At 40.3% G+C, this 17,092-nt stretch overlaps 1 protein-coding gene across 6 annotated transcripts in view; it reads right to left on the bottom strand.

Annotated features, from left to right (window-relative positions):
• Positions 1-17,092, bottom strand: part of Cntnap4 (contactin associated protein family member 4) — a 302,762-nt gene that overhangs the window by 201,687 nt on the left and 83,983 nt on the right. For 5 of the 6 annotated variants that reach the window (XM_038312860.1, XM_038312862.1, XM_038312866.1 and 2 more), the window contains exon 3: positions 14,190-14,383. In XM_038312860.1, coding sequence (XP_038168788.1) covers positions 14,190-14,383 — 194 coding nt within the window. The remainder of the gene's footprint in view (positions 1-14,189; positions 14,384-17,092) is intronic. The other variant, XM_038312861.1, reaches the window with a different exon arrangement.

Raw genomic sequence — 17,092 nt, 5'->3', positions numbered from 1 at the left:
CCTATCACCAATATCTCAGATTTTCCAGCTTGTAGACAGCGGACTGAGGTCCATCTCAACCTCCAGAGTTAAATAAACTAATTCTCTTTACGGTTGCTGTTTCTCTGAAATACTTTCATGACTCCCTATCATTTCTTTTCTCTCCAACTCTTCTTTTTCTTTTGTTTCGCTTCCCACTAGCTTTGTCCCATCTGAAATTATTCATGAATTTAATTTTTACTTACTCTTTGAATGAATAAATATACATTCCTCTGACTGTCTCTGGGTCGCTAGTTGCTGGCTCCTTCAGATTCATCTGTGCTATGAGGTCGCACCTCACCTCCAAATGTGGTATCAGTCTAGGAATTCACTCTGGAATTAGACACGATATTCTTGCACCAATTGTTTTTAATGACCACATAGTATCCGTTTTTGAGAAGGTGATGTGACTTATATAAGTTAATGATCTGCTGCTAGGAATCAATAATATCATGCTACCGTTATTTAATTTGCACTCTATATAACACAGTGAGCTTGATGCTGTAGTTCAAGAGCAAATTATTGCTCCAAATGCCTATTTTAAATTGAAGAATACAGTATTTTGGGATGTCAAACATTGTCACACATTCCAATCTTTCAGGAAGCATTGTGTCAATTTTAAATAAAGACAAAGAAGCTTTTCAATAATTGCATGCTATTTTTTCTTTCTGTAAGCTGCCTATTTATAATTTTGTCACTTTCTTAAAAAAACAGAAAATTAAGGTTTTATTTTTGTCATTAATTTTTAGACTGTACCTGTGTAATAAGATAGAATTTTTATTACATTGCACACACGCACACACACATGTGCACCATAGTGTACATGTGAAGTTCAGAGGGCAGCACGTAGGAATTGGTTATCTTCTTCTACCATGTGGGTCTGGGGGTGAAACTCATGCCATCAGAAGTTTTGTGGCAATTGTCCTTATCCATTGAGCCATTTTGCTGACCCATAAGAAATTTTATGTGATAATAGAAATATCCCATAACTGAACTGATTTATAGATGAGCGCAACCGTTCTACACAGCTATGGAATGCATTGTGTGGCCTGTATGAACCCATGCAATCTCACTCGCTAACACTTTCAGGCAATTGGTATTGAATCCAGTCCCTCCCTCCTACTAAGCACACTCTATCTCTGTCTATCTTCCCAGCCATATTTTCTAAATTTTTTCATATTAATTAATTTGATTTTAAATTTAAGTAATCATGTGGTTAGAAGCCACTGGACCAAATAGCCTAGCTTTATAAATTAGAGAATCCCAGTCTTTGCCACTGGAAGGACAGAGTTAACAGTTAGATAGTTATTCTCTTGGTCTTCATCTTTCAGCAACACCTCCCAACACTGACTTAGGGAATGTACAGATGTGTGCTAGGGCTCAAGTGATTCCACACCTACTGCTGTGCTTTTATGGAATTAAGTATCTGGTGCTGGTACTGAAACCTATCGAGTGACCCAGATTTCCCCTGTTTGTCTGCAAACTGGAATTGCCTAGGTATACTTTTGAAACCGCAAATGCTTACGCTCCCACCCCCAGACAGTCTCCAGGGAAATCAAAACAGGGTTACGAGAAAATGTAGGGCCCACAGACACAACCTGGAATCAGTGTCTTCTACCTGGCCTTCATGAGATGCTGCCAAATAAAGAAAGAGCAAGATTATATAGGTTAGTGACTCAACCTTGAGGGGACCCATTGCTCTCCGTGTAAAAGAGCCTCAGGGCCACTGGAACAGAGAGGGGGCTCTCTTCATCTATGGTGGCTACACCTACCTGGACTTGTCAACTGTGAAGGTGTTTATCTCAGATAAAGTCACTGGAACAATTAGAAATGATTCAGTCTCTCTGGATAGCCATTATGCTCCTGCTGAGCGTGATATGCTGTTGCCTGTCCCTCATCACTATTTAAATCTAAATGAATCTGTGGCTGGATGAAGCCTGTTCAATCAAAGCCTGTCAGAATGTCAATCCTAACCCAACATCACAGCTGCCTGGGAATCAAAGCGGACGTCTCTAACGTGTACACTTACATCATCTTTCTTTTACTGTCTTTATTCAATTTTTCATGCAGATTTCTAAATTCTATGGATTTTTACATTTTGACCTATAGTGTCCAAATTTAGTTCTATTGTGTAGAAAGAAAAGCTCGTTCTGATATTATATGTTCAGTTGTACATTGCTCTGCATCTTCTACGTATGATTTCTCTGTATATGAAGAGTTTAGTCTACTTAATTAGTCATCTAGAACCTATTAAAAGTTATTGATTTTTCTAGTAGGCTACAACTTCTCAAGGTCCATCTTGACTGATTCATGTTTCATGGCATATGTTTTCACATTTAGTGTGTGTGTGTGTGTGTGAGAGAGAGAGAGAGAGAGAGAGAGAGAGAGAGAGAGAGAGAGGTGTGACTGTGGGTACACATTTACCCTGCTATACATGCAGAGGTGAGAAGACAACCTGAAGAAATCTGTTCTCCCCTTTCAGCACGTGGACCCTGAGGCTCGAACTCAGATCATCAGCTTTGGCAACAAGTACCATCACCTGACGAGCCATCTTGCTGGTCCTTGTTCTGCATTTCCGACGTCCTGTCTGTCTTATTGACACCTTTTACTATATAATTGACTAGATGGTGAATTTTCTTCTTAGTTATCTATTATGTTTTAAGGCAAAAATAACAATGTACTTTAATATAAATTCATCTTTTCATAATTGATATTCTCCTTACTATTATTATTTTGCTAATTATCTTAGTTTATTTATTGCATAATTTTTCTCTATGACATTGGGAATGATCTCATTTAGGCCATTATTTCAGATAGAGGATGTAGCTGTATAGCATGTTCTGGTCAAAACAAGTTGTGTTGCATTTCATTGTCTCGTGTCATTTAATGACATTGTTTGTACATCTTGCTTATTCTATATCATGCATTTCCTTGATATACATTCATTTTATTGTTTTAACTATACACTGAAGCCAAGAATGGTGGTTCATGCCTATGATCCCATCACATGGAAAGCTGAAGCACGAGGATTGTTACAAGTTACAATCTAGGTTGGGTTACAAAGTATGGCTTTGTCTAAACAAATAAATAGCAAAGACAAAAAAAAGCTGGAGTGTATATTCCTTTTATATTGCCTACCTACATATATGTTTATAGATAAAAAGAAAAATTAATGATTTAAAAAGTTAATTTATTGTTAGATATATTACTTTGATATCTTTAATATAAAAAAAACAAATATTCTTCTCAGATCTTTAAGAAATATAAAAATATCTGTTCCAAATCTCAGGTCCCTTTCTACAGTTTATAAATATTTTTCAATCGTCTTCTCTAATGGAATCATTCTCGATAAGTTTGGAAATAGGAGATGGAAAATGAGGAAAGAGAGGCTAAGGCAGTCACTTTCCCTAGGTCAAATAAAATGATGAAAACACATTTCAAAAGGACAGATTGCTTCTGAGGGAGGAAAAATGCCAAGTGTAGCCACCTGGGACTGGAGAATGACAAAAGCCAGAGGCAGACATATGACACATTGCATCAGAACGATGATAACAGGACAGGAGAAGGGGAGAGATTCTGCCATTGCTGAACTGTCACATGGCCAAATGGGAGACACAGGGCGTTGCAGACTTGTTATTCTCTGATCAATGATTTGAGGATGTTCTTGATGGAGCTTACTCTTTGAGGGGAGGGGATCAAATTGAGCCTTCTGCTACTTCTAATAGCTCTTCAAAAACATGCTACATCCTTGCCTAAAAACAGATGGATCTGAGAAGGTTAAACAAATACCAGTTGTCTCGTGTCACTGTGTTTGTTTACTAGCTAACAGCTTACACGAGTGGATAGAGGTTCCTTGGGCGCTGTATATATTGTTGTAAAATTCCAATCGCGTATGTCCCAAAGAAGTTTATGAGAGGAGCTTATAGAACCAGCTACAGAGGGGAATAGCTCCAAAGGGGTAAAGTTGACCAGGACACTGAACAGAGAAGCTGCCTAGCAATTGCTGCACCAAGTCATAACTGAAACCACATCACAAACCACAGAAACCCTTAAGCCTTATCAGATAATAATAACCAAATTATTCTCTCCATTCCATAAGATACACTTTCAATCTACTAATCACCTCCTTTGCCATGACAAGATTTTTGCTTCAATTTATTCCAATGTCTGTTTTTCAAGTCTATGACTTTATTTCATATCTAAAGAAGTCATTCATTCTAAGTCAATGTGATAGGCTCTCCCACCACCACCATGTATTTTCTCTGGCACTTTTGTTGGTTGGGGGGCTTAGTGTGTCAGTCCTTCACCCATTTTAGTTTAATTTCGCAGGGTATGAGGTAAAAACCCAACTTCCCTATTTTTGAAAACACTTTGTTTTATTATAATAATATGGGTGTGTCAGTTTGTGGGTTTGTGCAAATGAGTGTGAACGACGGTGGAGGCCAGAGGCAATGAGCAGAACCTCTGAAGCAAGAGTTGTGAGCCACACAGCAGAGGTGCTAGGAGCCAAACCTGCTCTTCCCTGCTGATCCACCTCTTCAGACCCCCAGTTTAACTCCTTTGTGTATCCACATCCAGTTTCCCGAGCACCATTCAATTAGCAATTTCCCCACTGTAGACACATGCATTCTTGTGATTCCACAGTTGACCATAAGTGTGCGGGGTTTATTCCTGGGTTCTGGTTTGTTCCATTCACCCACATGTCTGAATTTATGCCAGTATCACACTGTTTTAATCCCTGGAGCTTTATGTTACGTTTTGAAATCTGTCAATATGGTGCATCCGATTCTGTCAAGCAGGATCCTTCCTTTAATGTTCCAATGTGAATATCACAATTTTTTTTTGAGGTTGAATATTTATTCAGAGGAGTTATGAAGGGGGAAGGGGGAAGGGGGAAGAGAGGGGGGGAAAGGGAAGCAGAGAAGTGGGGGAGAGAGGCAGAAACGAAGCTGCCTCTCCTCTCCGAGAGGAAGATGGAAAAGAGCGAATATCACAATTTTTAAATAATTTTGGTAAAATATGCATTTGGGATGTAGACAGAAATTATACAGAATGTGGAGATTATGTTGGGTAGCATTGGCATTGTGAAAAATCAAATATTAATGGATATAAAGTTTTTTAATCATTTGTGTCTTTGTTGTTTCTTTGGTGATGTTTTAATGTCTAGTGTACAGATCTTTTGGCCCTTTCATTAAATCTATTTTATTTTATTTTATTTATTCTTTTTGACATTACTCAACAAGGCATTTGTTTGTTGATGATGATCTCCTACTTGAACAGCTCATTGCTAGTGTACAGAAACTAAATCCAAACTACAAAGAGTGGTACATATCTGTAATCCTCTTATGGTGGATGCTGCTGATACCGAAGGATGGAGTACTGGAGGCCAGCCTGGGCAACAGAGTGAGACTCTACATCAAGAACTTTTTAAGTCCAAGGTCCTCCCAACTCCCCCCAGGTCCAGGAAGGTGATCGACCAAGCTGAGAAGGCTCCCACAGAGCCCGTCCATGCAGAAGAATCAGAGCCCAGCGCCAATGTCCTTTGCTTCTCAGTCAGCCCCCGCTGTTGGCCACATTCAGAGAGACGGGTTTGGTCGCATGATCCATCAGTCCCATTCCAACTGGAGTTGGTGATCTCCCTTTAGTTCTGTCCCACCGTCTCCATGAGTGAACGCACCCCTCACGTTCTTGACTTTCTCCCTCATGTTCTCGCTCCTTCTGCTCCTCATCAGGACCTTGGGAGCTCAGTCCAGTGCTCCAATGTGGGGCTCAGTAACCTTCCCCATCTGTCGCCAGCTAGAGGTTCCCTCACGGTCCTGACTTTCTTTCTCATGTTGGACTTAGCATAGAGTGGGGAACCCTGATGGCTCCTTGGCCTTGAGAGGGAGGGAGGGGAGGTATGGGTGGAGGGAAGGGGAGGGAAGGGGGAGAAGGAGGGGCAGGAAGGGGGAGGAGGAGCGGAGGGAGGGGGAGGAGGAGGGAAGGAGATGGAAATTTTTAAATATAAAAAAAAATAAACCATGAGAATGAAAAAAAAATAAAAAAAAATAAAAAAATAAAAAAAAGAACTTTTTAAAAAAAGAAGCTACATACATAGTTAAAAAAATATTGTGAACACACGCGAAAACCCCTAAACACCTCGCAGAAAGGTGTCCCACAATCACTTATCTAGAGCTCAGCAAAGCCCATGCACAGTTTCTCACATTCTATATCCTCCTATACATGCTCAGCCATGCTAGCTGTCAAGGAAATACAAAGCAAACCCACAGTGAGATATCAGCTGACACCCATTTAGGATGTTGTTATAAAACAAACCAAGAGGAAAAGCAAGGGCAAAGTCTTCAGACCTCAGAATCCTTGCATATCATCAGGTTCTTTCTCCAGTGGGGATTCAAAATGATGTAGGGTGTGATGGAAAGAAGTGTAGAGCAGGAAGCTTCTCAAAAAGTTAAAGGCAACAATACCAGGTAACCCAGAAATCCTGCTCCCAAGTGTTATTCCAAAAGAACTGAAATCAAGGTCATAAAGAAAAGGCTATGTAGCATTTATGGCAGCAATAACGCACGAGGAACTGATGAAAATAATGAATCCATAGACAGACTAATGGATAAAATGGGAATATCAAGATGATGGGGAGGGGCACCAAGAAGACAAACTTCAAGAAGGAACACTATTATTGTGCGCACAAACTCGTGTCAGCTGTGGTCATCCATCTGCACAAGGCCTGCTTAAGATCAAACTGTCCGAAGTCATGACACAGGTGGGAGAGGTGACCTTCAGGCCCCACCCCCTACTGAGCAGTTTCTGGCAGGTGATAGCTGCTGGGGAGAAAATATCATTCCTTTTGGATATGCAGTCACTGGAAGATTTCCCACGCCCCAGTGGGTGACCCACACCCACACCCATTTGAGAAGCATTAATTAAACTTAGTTAACAAAAAGAAAAAGAATTACATGAAGTGGAAAGAGGGTATCGGGATTGTTTGGAGGGAGCTGGGGAGAAGGAAATGGGGTGGTGCGACATTTAATTGTATACACGTATGAAATTCTTGAATGCACTGAAAAGGTAATGTTTAAGGTGTGCAAGGAAAACAGTCTTATTCTAAAATAGATGAACCTATGAAGAAGTGGAATGGCTAAACTAAGCTATACCTGGGACAAATAATGTAGGATTCTCCAATTGGAAAAGCCTGAAAGGGTCATAGAAATGAGAGATGGGTGAGGATAGGCACCACTCAGCAGGTATAATGCTACAGTTACAAAACAATAAGGATATTAAACCCAAAGAGCAGCTGTTTGACACGGCGCTTATAATGAACAATATTTCACATCACACTTTAAATTTTGTTAAGAGGATAAACCCCGCGTTAATCATCCTACCGCAATTTAAAAAGAAAACCCAGCTACCTTTGCACTGTATAGTACTAGGTTAATCATTGCAAAGGGAGGAGAATTCATAGGTGCATAGAAATATAAATGAGAAACTTCCTGAAGATGCAGACTAATAATGCAAGCTTTAATTAAAAACAGCTTTGTGGGGTTAGTGTCCCGAAAGGTAGTGTAACTTAGCATGCCCTGTAGGAATGAGCCAAGGACTGCAATGACGAAGGAGACAATCTGATGTGGATGTGGAAGTAATACTCTTGTACTTCAGTAGGGTTGGCTCACTATAATAAGGACTTGGCACAAAGAAAGATTTAGGGGATATGCCACTTTGAAGAATAATGCACACACCTAGGCTTCCAAAAACCTACCATAGAGTCCTGCTTCCCTGGGACACTTATTAATTTGACATGAAACAAATTCATGCTTTAAAAAAGTTTCTGCAGGTGTTGCCTGATGTAGGATGTCCTTCTGTATATGTGTTGCTCTTGTAGGTTGATGAATAAAGCTGTTTCAGCTTTCTCAGAAAACTGAGACTCAACCTGCCTCAGGACCCAGCAATACTACTCTCGGCCATATAACCAATGAGTACTCAATCATACTACAAGGACATGTGCTCAACTATGTTCATAGCAGCATTGTTTGTAATAGCCAGAACCTGGAAAAAACCTAGATGCCCTTCAACCAAAGAATAGATAAAGAAAATGTGGTACATTGACACAATGGAGTAAATGGAGTAAAATGTGGTACATTTACACACTCAGAGGTAAAAAGCAATGACATCTTGAAATTTGCATGCAAATGGATAGAACTGGAAAAAACCATTGTGAGTGAGGTAACCCAGACCCAGAAAGATGAGCATCATGGTGTGTACTCACTCATAAGTGGATACTAGCTATAAAGCAAAGGGTAATAAATCTATAATCCATGACCACAGAGAAGATAAGTAACAAGGATAATCCTAAGAGAAAAATATAGAGATCCCCCTGAGAATGGGAAATAGGCAAGATCTCCTGAGAAAATTGGAATCATGGGGGTGGGGGGAAGTAAGGGAGAAGAGAAGAGAAGAGAAGAGAAGAGAAGAGAAGAGAAGAGAAGAGAAGAGAAGAGAAGAGAAGAGAAGAGAAGAGAAGAGGGGAGGGGAGGAGAAAATGAGGAAATGGGATGGCTGAGGTGGGGGAAGGACAGATACAGATAACAAGGAATGTAATATCTTGATTGAGGGAGCCATTATGAGGCTAGCAAGAAACCTGGCATTAGAGAAATTCCCAGTAATCAACAAGGATGATCCCAGCTAAGACCCCAAGCAATAGTGAAGAGGGTGCCTGATCTGGCCTTGCCCTGTAGTCAGATTGATGACTATCTTAAATGTCATTTTAGAACCTTCAATCCATCAACTGAATGAAGCTGGGGCAGAGACCCACAGTGGAGCACTGAGCTGAGCTCCCAAATTCCAGTCGAAGAGTAGGAAGAGTGAGAATATGAGCAAAGAGGTCAAGACCATGTTGGGGACACCCACTGAAACAGTCTACCTGAGCTAATGGGAGCTCACCAGCTCCAGCTGGACATGAAAGGAACCAGCATAGGACCAAACTAGACCCTCTGAATGTGACTGACAGTTGTATGACTGGGGCAGACTGCAGGGCCACTGGCGGTGGCACAAGGATTTATTCTTACTGCTTGAACTGACTTTTTGGAACCCATTGTCTTTGGAGGGATACCTTGCTCAGTCTAGCTATAGTAAGGAGGGCCTTGGTCCTTCCTCAAAGCAATGTGTCTTACTCTCTCTGAGGAGTGGATGGGAGTGGGGGTGTGAAGAAAATGGGAGGGAGTAGGAACTGGGATTGGTATGTAAATCGAAAAAAGAGAGGTTTTTTGTTTTTTAAATGAAATAAAAATTTAAAATTCAAAACAAACACACACACAGAAAAAAACCCTAGCTCTTCTGGCCAATAGTTTAACCAGGTGGGAAATCAGAACAGAGATAGAGAGAGTAGGCGGAGTCAAGGAGATGCCAGGCAGCCAGCTGCCAAGGAAACAAGACACGTAGAAAATGAGGCAACATCACAGCCGGCCAAACAGTGTTGTAATTAATATAGTTTCTGTGTGATTATTCGGATCTGGGCAGCCATGGAACAAATGTGCAGTCTGTTTACAGTCGCCAATTGTATGACTTAGGGAGTTGGCAGGGCAATCGGTCACAATGATTACAATGGCTTCAATGTTTTGTGACAGGTGATATTCTGTATGGTTGAGTACACTAGTCACAAGGTTTTGTGTCTTCCACACATAACCATGACACTGCTAGTTAAGAAACAAAGACACAGAGCTAAAGAGATGTCTCAACTCTTGAGAGAACTTGCCATTGTTGCAAGGAAACCAGAGGTTGGTCCCTATCACCCACATCTGGTCGGTCACAATTACCCATAAATCCGACTTTAGGAGGTCTGCTGTCCTCTTCTGGCCCCCAGGAGCACCCTAACACATTTGTCGTATATTCACACAGATGTACACACAGACATAAGAAACAAAAAATAAAAATCTAAAAAATAAAAGTGATAATTGAAGATATGTTGATTTTAGAATACAATAAAGATAGGAGAGGTGGAGGTGATGCACGTTCTTAATCATGTGTGAGGCAGAGGCAAACAGATCTCTATAAGCCAAGGGCTAGCCTGATCTTCATATCGAGTTCCAGACCAACCAGAGCTACATAATGAGACTATTTCAACAAAAGGAAGGAAGAGGGAGTGTAAAAAAAGGAGGGAAAAGGGGAAGAAGAGAGGGATGGAGAGAGAAAGAAATATTTAAAATATTTTATCTGAAAAAAACTTTTTTAAGGCAAATGTGGTGGCACACACCTCTAATCCCAGCACTCAGGAGGCAAAGACAAGAGAATCTCTGAATTAAAGGCCAGTCTGGTCTACAAAGCAAGTTCCAGGACAGCCAGAGCTACACAGAAAAACCCTGTCTCAGAAAACCAGAAAAAGAAGAAACAAGCAAACAAAAAACAACAAAGAAACAAAAAAGGGAGGGAGGGAAGAAGGAAGAAAGGAGAAAAAGAAAAGATTTTCAAAGTCCACAAGAGCATCCCTGAGCTTTTCTTCTTGTATGGTCAGTTAGTTTAGTTGGTTAGAGCATGGTGCTAACAAGTGTCAAGATTTCACATTTGAGCTAGTTGGTGGTGGTGACTCCATCCCTCCAAAAAGAAGTTCCACTGACACACTTTCTGGTTTGTGGGTCTCAAAAGAACTGCAAAAGATGTCCATGTGTCCCAATAATTTCTTTCACTCAATCCACCAAGTTGGTTAAGACTTATATATTTATGTTGTGCAGGAATGGCTTTGTAGTTAAGAGCACTGGATGCTCTTGCAGAGGGCTGAGTTCAGTTACCAGCATCCACATACCTCACAACCACCTGCAACTCCAGCTCCAAGGGATCTATCTGATGCCCTCACCTATCCTCCATGGGCTCTGGCATGCATGTGGTACACACAAACCCATACATACATACATATATAATACAAACAAACTGTGTGTGTGAGTGTGGTGTGTGATTTTTCAGGAACTGGAGAGATGACTCAGCAGTTAAGAGCACATACCATATACTGTTCTTCCAGAATAACCCGAGATCAGATCCCAGCAGTCGGGGGGCCTACAATTGTCTCTCACTCTAGGTTCAGAGGATGTTAAACCCCTTCTGGCCTCTGCGGGCACTGCATGTTCAAATATCCATAAACAGACATATAAACATACATAAAATTCTCTTAAATAGAAAAAAATGAATCTTAAAAAAAACTACTCTTATGTATAACCATCATCTTTAAATAAAACCATTTAGAAGGCTGGTCCCACCCATTCCTTGAAGTTATCGTTAGCAGGAGAATGTTGGGTGCTTATCAAGATAGATATAGATAGATAGATAGATAGATAGATAGATAGATAGATAGATAGATAGATAGACAGACAGACAGACAGACAGACAGCCTGGGAAAATTTGGCTATAAATTTTTGTACACATTACTGAAAATTTATTAGATGTTGGCTTCATATTTCTGCAATTGTTCTTAAATGAGTTAAAAGTATACCTTTAATTTACTTTTTTATCACGTGCACTACACTAGCTGAAAAGAGTCTTTGCATCCAGAAAATGCTGAGAGATTTTATTTTGTCTTCAATTTAAGGGAACAATTTTAGTGGCCCACATTTTTTTAAATTTTCATCGAATATTTATGTACCGTCCAGCCAAGCAATTTAGAGAAACTATATTTGATAGATATTAGACCACAAATTTTATTCTGAAGAAATGTTTTGATGTGGTTTTAAAAGTATCATATGCCTATCAAGTTGACATTTTTACTAATCACCTGTATAAATAATAAACAAAATATTTTCTTATTCTTCTAAATGACTGCAAGAAGCAGAGAGCCTTTTATTAATTCTTTCAGGTGAAGAGAAGGCATTGTCCTTTCTGAAGACAAGAGAAGTGAGAAATTCTCACTCTGGGGCTTCATACCATGTTGAGAGGTTTTATTGGTTTGTTTTAATGTATTTTTTTCTAAACCAATAACACTTGTCTTTCTTCCTCTCCCTATCATGCACTTGTATAATGCCTTACGTGTTTCTTAACTTTCACTCATAGATTTATTTGTATCATCCTAGACAGACTGTAAAGCCATTAAAAGAAATTGGCACTTTTGTATAATTGGTATACACCCCGTAACAGCTAGAAAAACTCAAGGAAATCCTCGGAAATCAGCTTAGGAAATGAGCATTTGTAAAATGGCAAAAGGTTAAGTTCCTTACTCTGTGTATACATTCAAGATTACTCTTCTACTTAAAAACTGCAAGCTGCAGAAGTTTGTGTTCTTCCAGGTGGAAATGTCAAGCGCCAGGGCATAAAGCAGACACACTTTCCCGGCTTTGGCAACTACAGAACCCCAGACGAGGTTCCATTAGAGTGTTCAGAAGGAAGACAAAATAATCATCTAGGAAAATAGCTTGGCAGCCTGCCTGTGACCAGCAAAGGCAGATTTAAATACACAAATGTAAGTATAAAAGTATAAAAAGCAGTGTTTCTATTAAATGTAAATTAAGATCGACGAGAGGAAGATGGATATTCGAGATAGATGATAGACAGACAGACAGACAGATAGGTACAGAGACAGTTAGACAGATAGATGATAGATCAGTGTTGCCTTAACAGTTTTGTGATAGATACTGTTTGTCCTTCTGTGGTTTAGATGACTGAAAATGTCACGCTTGCTGCCATTTCACCCTGAATACCTCCTCCTTAAGAGAACTAAACAAGGATATAGCAATGCCCGCAGTTTACTTTTTCCCATGGCTAAGATGCAGAAACACACAATGTTCGCAATATAAAAACAATGCCTAAACAATACATTTTAATTAGAGCAACTAAATACGAGCAGGCAATAACCACCACTTACCTAGTTTAAAATCCAATTCTTAATTGAGAAAAGCAGTAAAAGATAATCCAAACGTCTAGTTAAAGTAAATACCTCATTAAGCTTTGGTTCATCATTGCTATTCATTTCAGCCTGCCTTTGAATGCGTCCCTTGGAATTAACTGACCCACAATACCCAGTTGTGTGGGATTCTGGGTCCCACGCTTACACACAGCTTCAACTTGCCTTGGATTTTAAAAGCCGATTTAATAATGATAATGAGAATTTTTAAAAAGCAATTGCTCATAGGCAAGTGCCTTCGGCCTACTGTTCTCTCTGCAGAAAAGACGATGGGCACTTCTCCTCAGTTCAGTTTGCATCAGTAAACACACACCTAATGACCCCCAGGAGCGTTCCAGACACAAAGGTAAGCAAACCACAGTCCATTTCTTCAATGAGTTTGTAATGTGCAACTGATTCCAAGAAGTCTGAAAAGAGCAGCCACTGACAGGTCAAAGAAAATCATCATCGTGTGCCCAAATAGGCTTCCAAATTGTCCGTGCGCTAAGGATGCTTCATTAAGCTACTCATTTTCTCCAATTCCAGCACCTCAGCCAGAGAGGGGGGAGACCAGTCCTTTGATTGCAGTATGTCATCCCTAGCTCACATAAGAGCCAAAACACGCTTTCTACACTGACAAAGAATTTATCTCTCTTTATCGCCAAGAAAACCACCTTTAGCTTCCTCTATCAAGGGAAATGCAGTCACTGCAAAAAAAAAGAAAAGAAAAAAAAGCAAAATATCCCACTTTATTAACAGCCCACCACTTTTCTGTCTTCTGTCTTAGAGAGCAGGCAAAACATACCATCATGCACACTTATTGATGGCGCCTGTGTGTGAATTAGATATATGTAATATTGTATATCATACATACACATATCATATACATATGCACATATGTATACAACTCTATAACTTAAAATATAGCTCCATATATTATTAGTCTCTACCTTCGAGAGAGAAAGATCCAGAAATATCAGCCATCAGACCAAATAAAATAAATACTTTTAACTGGCTACAATGACAATATAAAAGGACCATGTCACCTTATAAACAACATTTTTAGGCAAGTCTTACTTCTTGAGTTTCCACACTGTTTAATAGCCTGATAGAATTTTTTTCACCTTCTGAGGAAATTACTCATAGTATTTTCATAAATTAGTCGTGAATATTTTCCCTTGAGAAATGGTGTCAAAGTCACCCTGAAGGTTCTAAGGTTCCTTTACAAGCAACTGATTAACAAGCTTCAGGGTAACTGTACTTCCACACCCGCCTCCACACACACACACGAGAGCCCATATTTTTTACAAATAAAACATACCCAGATGCTGTCTTCCTGTCGGTATTGTTTCCAGTTCCTTCCGCTGTCACTGAACATCAGGAGATAGCTGGTCACCCAGTTGGAGCTCCCATATCCACCTTGGGTGGCCACAGATGTGACCTCCATCCTCTCTCCAAGGTCAATCTGCAGCCACTGGTATTTGTTGGACACAAGTGGAGACCAGCCACCAGCTCCTTTTGCAAAAACAGAAGAATATTGGGGAAGAATACATTAAAATTCCAAAAAAAATGGAGTGGAAATTCTGGTAGACTTATGGAATTCAGAAATATTTTCAGGATATAGAAGGTCCCGTAATTATATTAATATATAGAAAAACAGGAATGTAGTAGACAAGGTTAGATGTGTGTGGTTGTGTTCATTTAGAGGCATCAGAAGTTTCCTGGTACTGGAGAGAAATTAGGAAGTCTCATTGAATATTTGTAAATGTTTCGTATGGAAGATCATGCCAACATTTGGTGCCAGGGTGCTTACTGCCCACAAGCATGGCTGGGTAATGGTGTGTGGCTTTTGATCTGTCTAGGCCCAGAGAGAAAATATAAAGGAGAAAGTTTTGGTGTCAGCAGAGCTAACACAGCTAGTTTAGTCATGTCTTGGTACAATGTTAATAGCTGGATAACAAAGATGTTCAAAGTCTCATGAGAGGGACAGACATTGAAAAGCATGTGTGAAATATAATCCTAAAACTCATTCATGGTTAGACACTGTGTGTGTGTGTGTGTGTGTGTGTGTGTGCTATTTGTGAAACTTTGAATATAAGCATCACTCAAAGAAATACTCCCCAAATGTCACTTTAATGTGTGGTATACATGCCATTATAACACATGAAAAGGACACACTTTGTGAGTGATTGTTTCGGATGACGTAAGATTCTATTGATGGCAGGACACAGTGGCACTCTGGGAGTTGAAGGACCCAGTCCTGACTGTTATTAAATAAGAGAAGACTACCAGACTGGGGCCCATGGGAGAGTGACACCCCAGGACAGCACAACCAGAGCTATAAAAGGGGTTTATATATGACAGCTGGGATGAGGTCAACTAAATTTTGTGAGCTTTCAGCAAACCAACTAATTTGAATAATTTCTCTAAATGCAATTCTGGACTGTGGGTGATGTTTATAGCCATATGATGCCAGGTTTCCCTGTAAGGAGGGCTGATACATGCTAACCCAGATGGTTAGAACTCAGTAACAGAGTTGGCTGGGGCATAAACATAATCAGTTGCTCTAGGCAAACTAACTGGTCATTTTTCAAGGCCTCAAAACTAACTCAAAATAGCATTTAAAAAATTATAGCAATGTTCCCTATTGCAGTATCTTAATAACTCTTGCTTGCCTTAGGCTATGATGCCCAATATTTACTACACTATGCTGTCTTTAGAGCTAGGTAATTTGGGAGTTGGAAAGACAGCTCAGTAGAGGACCTAAGTTTAGGTCTAAACACCCACCTGTCCTATAGTTCCAGCTCCAGGGGATATGAGGCCCTCTTCTGACCTCTGTAGGCAATGTACTCATGGTCACAAACCCACACAGAGATACACACATGTCTACATAATTAAACCAGAATTCTAAACTGTAAAAAAATAGATACTGTTTCACAATTCCTTCTCTTCTTTTCTTTCTTTGGCAAACTATTCTGTAGAGTGGAATTCTGCTCCATAAACTGGAAGTTCGCTGCCGTCCTTTCATAGACCCAAGATATTTATACAGCACGTGTTTCTTTTTTGTTGATGTGGTTTTATTTTTTAATTTTCTCTGTATTTGCTCTTAAAGAGTGCATGTGACGTGGGGCTGGAGAGATGGCTCACTAACTAAAACACTTGCCACACAAAACTGAGGGCCTGAGTTCAAATCCACATAAATTCAGGAGTGGTATCCCAGTTCTGCAGTTCCAGGACTTTAAAGGCAGAAAACAGAGAATGCATAGAAGTGTGCAGGCCACCGAGCCTGGTATACGCAGCACTGGACAAGAGACCTTGTCTTCAGCAAGGGGGAAGGTGAGGACCAACACCTGAAGCTGTCCTCTGACTGCTACACACACTATGCCACATGCATAACCCATCACACACACACACACACACACACACACACACACACACAATTAGCTAACATTTTTATAAATGTGACTTGGGAGTGGAGTTGTCTTGATCCCTAATCCCAGCAACCTTGTTTAGATTAGAGTAGAATGCAGTTCATGCTTCACCAAGAGAACTGTGGGTTAGACATGGGCTGTATTGAAATTGGGGTGGCCCAGTGCTATACACAGATGTCTGCTGTCTCCAGGACTCTCATAGTCTCTTCTACACAAAACTTGTATGTCTGTCTTTTTTTGTTTGGGTTTTGGTTTTAGTTTTTCGAGACAGGGTTTCTCTGTGTAGCTTTTGTACTTGTCCTGGAACTAGCTCTTCTAAACCAGGCTGGCCTTGAACTCACAGAATTCACCCAGGCCTGCCTCTGCCTCCCAAGTGCTGGCAGGAAAGGCCTTTGCCACCACTGCCCAACTGACAGGAATTGTTCTTGAAAGATCAGCAGCACACCCTCTGTAGAATTCTGCCACGGACATCTCAGTGGTTGCTTGAACTCTCTGTGGGAACTGTGCCCATCAGATTATTTTTATATCCGAGCCAGCACTTTCTCCACACTCTATTCCCTGGAATCCAGCAAGGAAGCAAACACTGAAACAGAGACTTATGGGTGCCTCTCATTGTCAGACCTGACAGTAAGAATCTGTAGTTCCCAGGGAACACGTGGGAACAAAGACCAGAAATCCTTAGCTATCAGACTGCAGCAACAACCTCCCTCCCTGCTTACAATGAACCATATATTTAAAACATAGGTGGAAGATGGGAATAGCGAATGGCTGAGTATTTCCATCCTCTGGCCTA

Source organism: Arvicola amphibius, chromosome 15 (assembly GCF_903992535.2).
Source record: "Arvicola amphibius chromosome 15, mArvAmp1.2, whole genome shotgun sequence".
In the NCBI taxonomy this organism is placed as follows: Eukaryota; Metazoa; Chordata; class Mammalia; order Rodentia; family Cricetidae; genus Arvicola; species Arvicola amphibius.
This window is presented reverse-complemented; position numbering and strand designations above follow the sequence as displayed.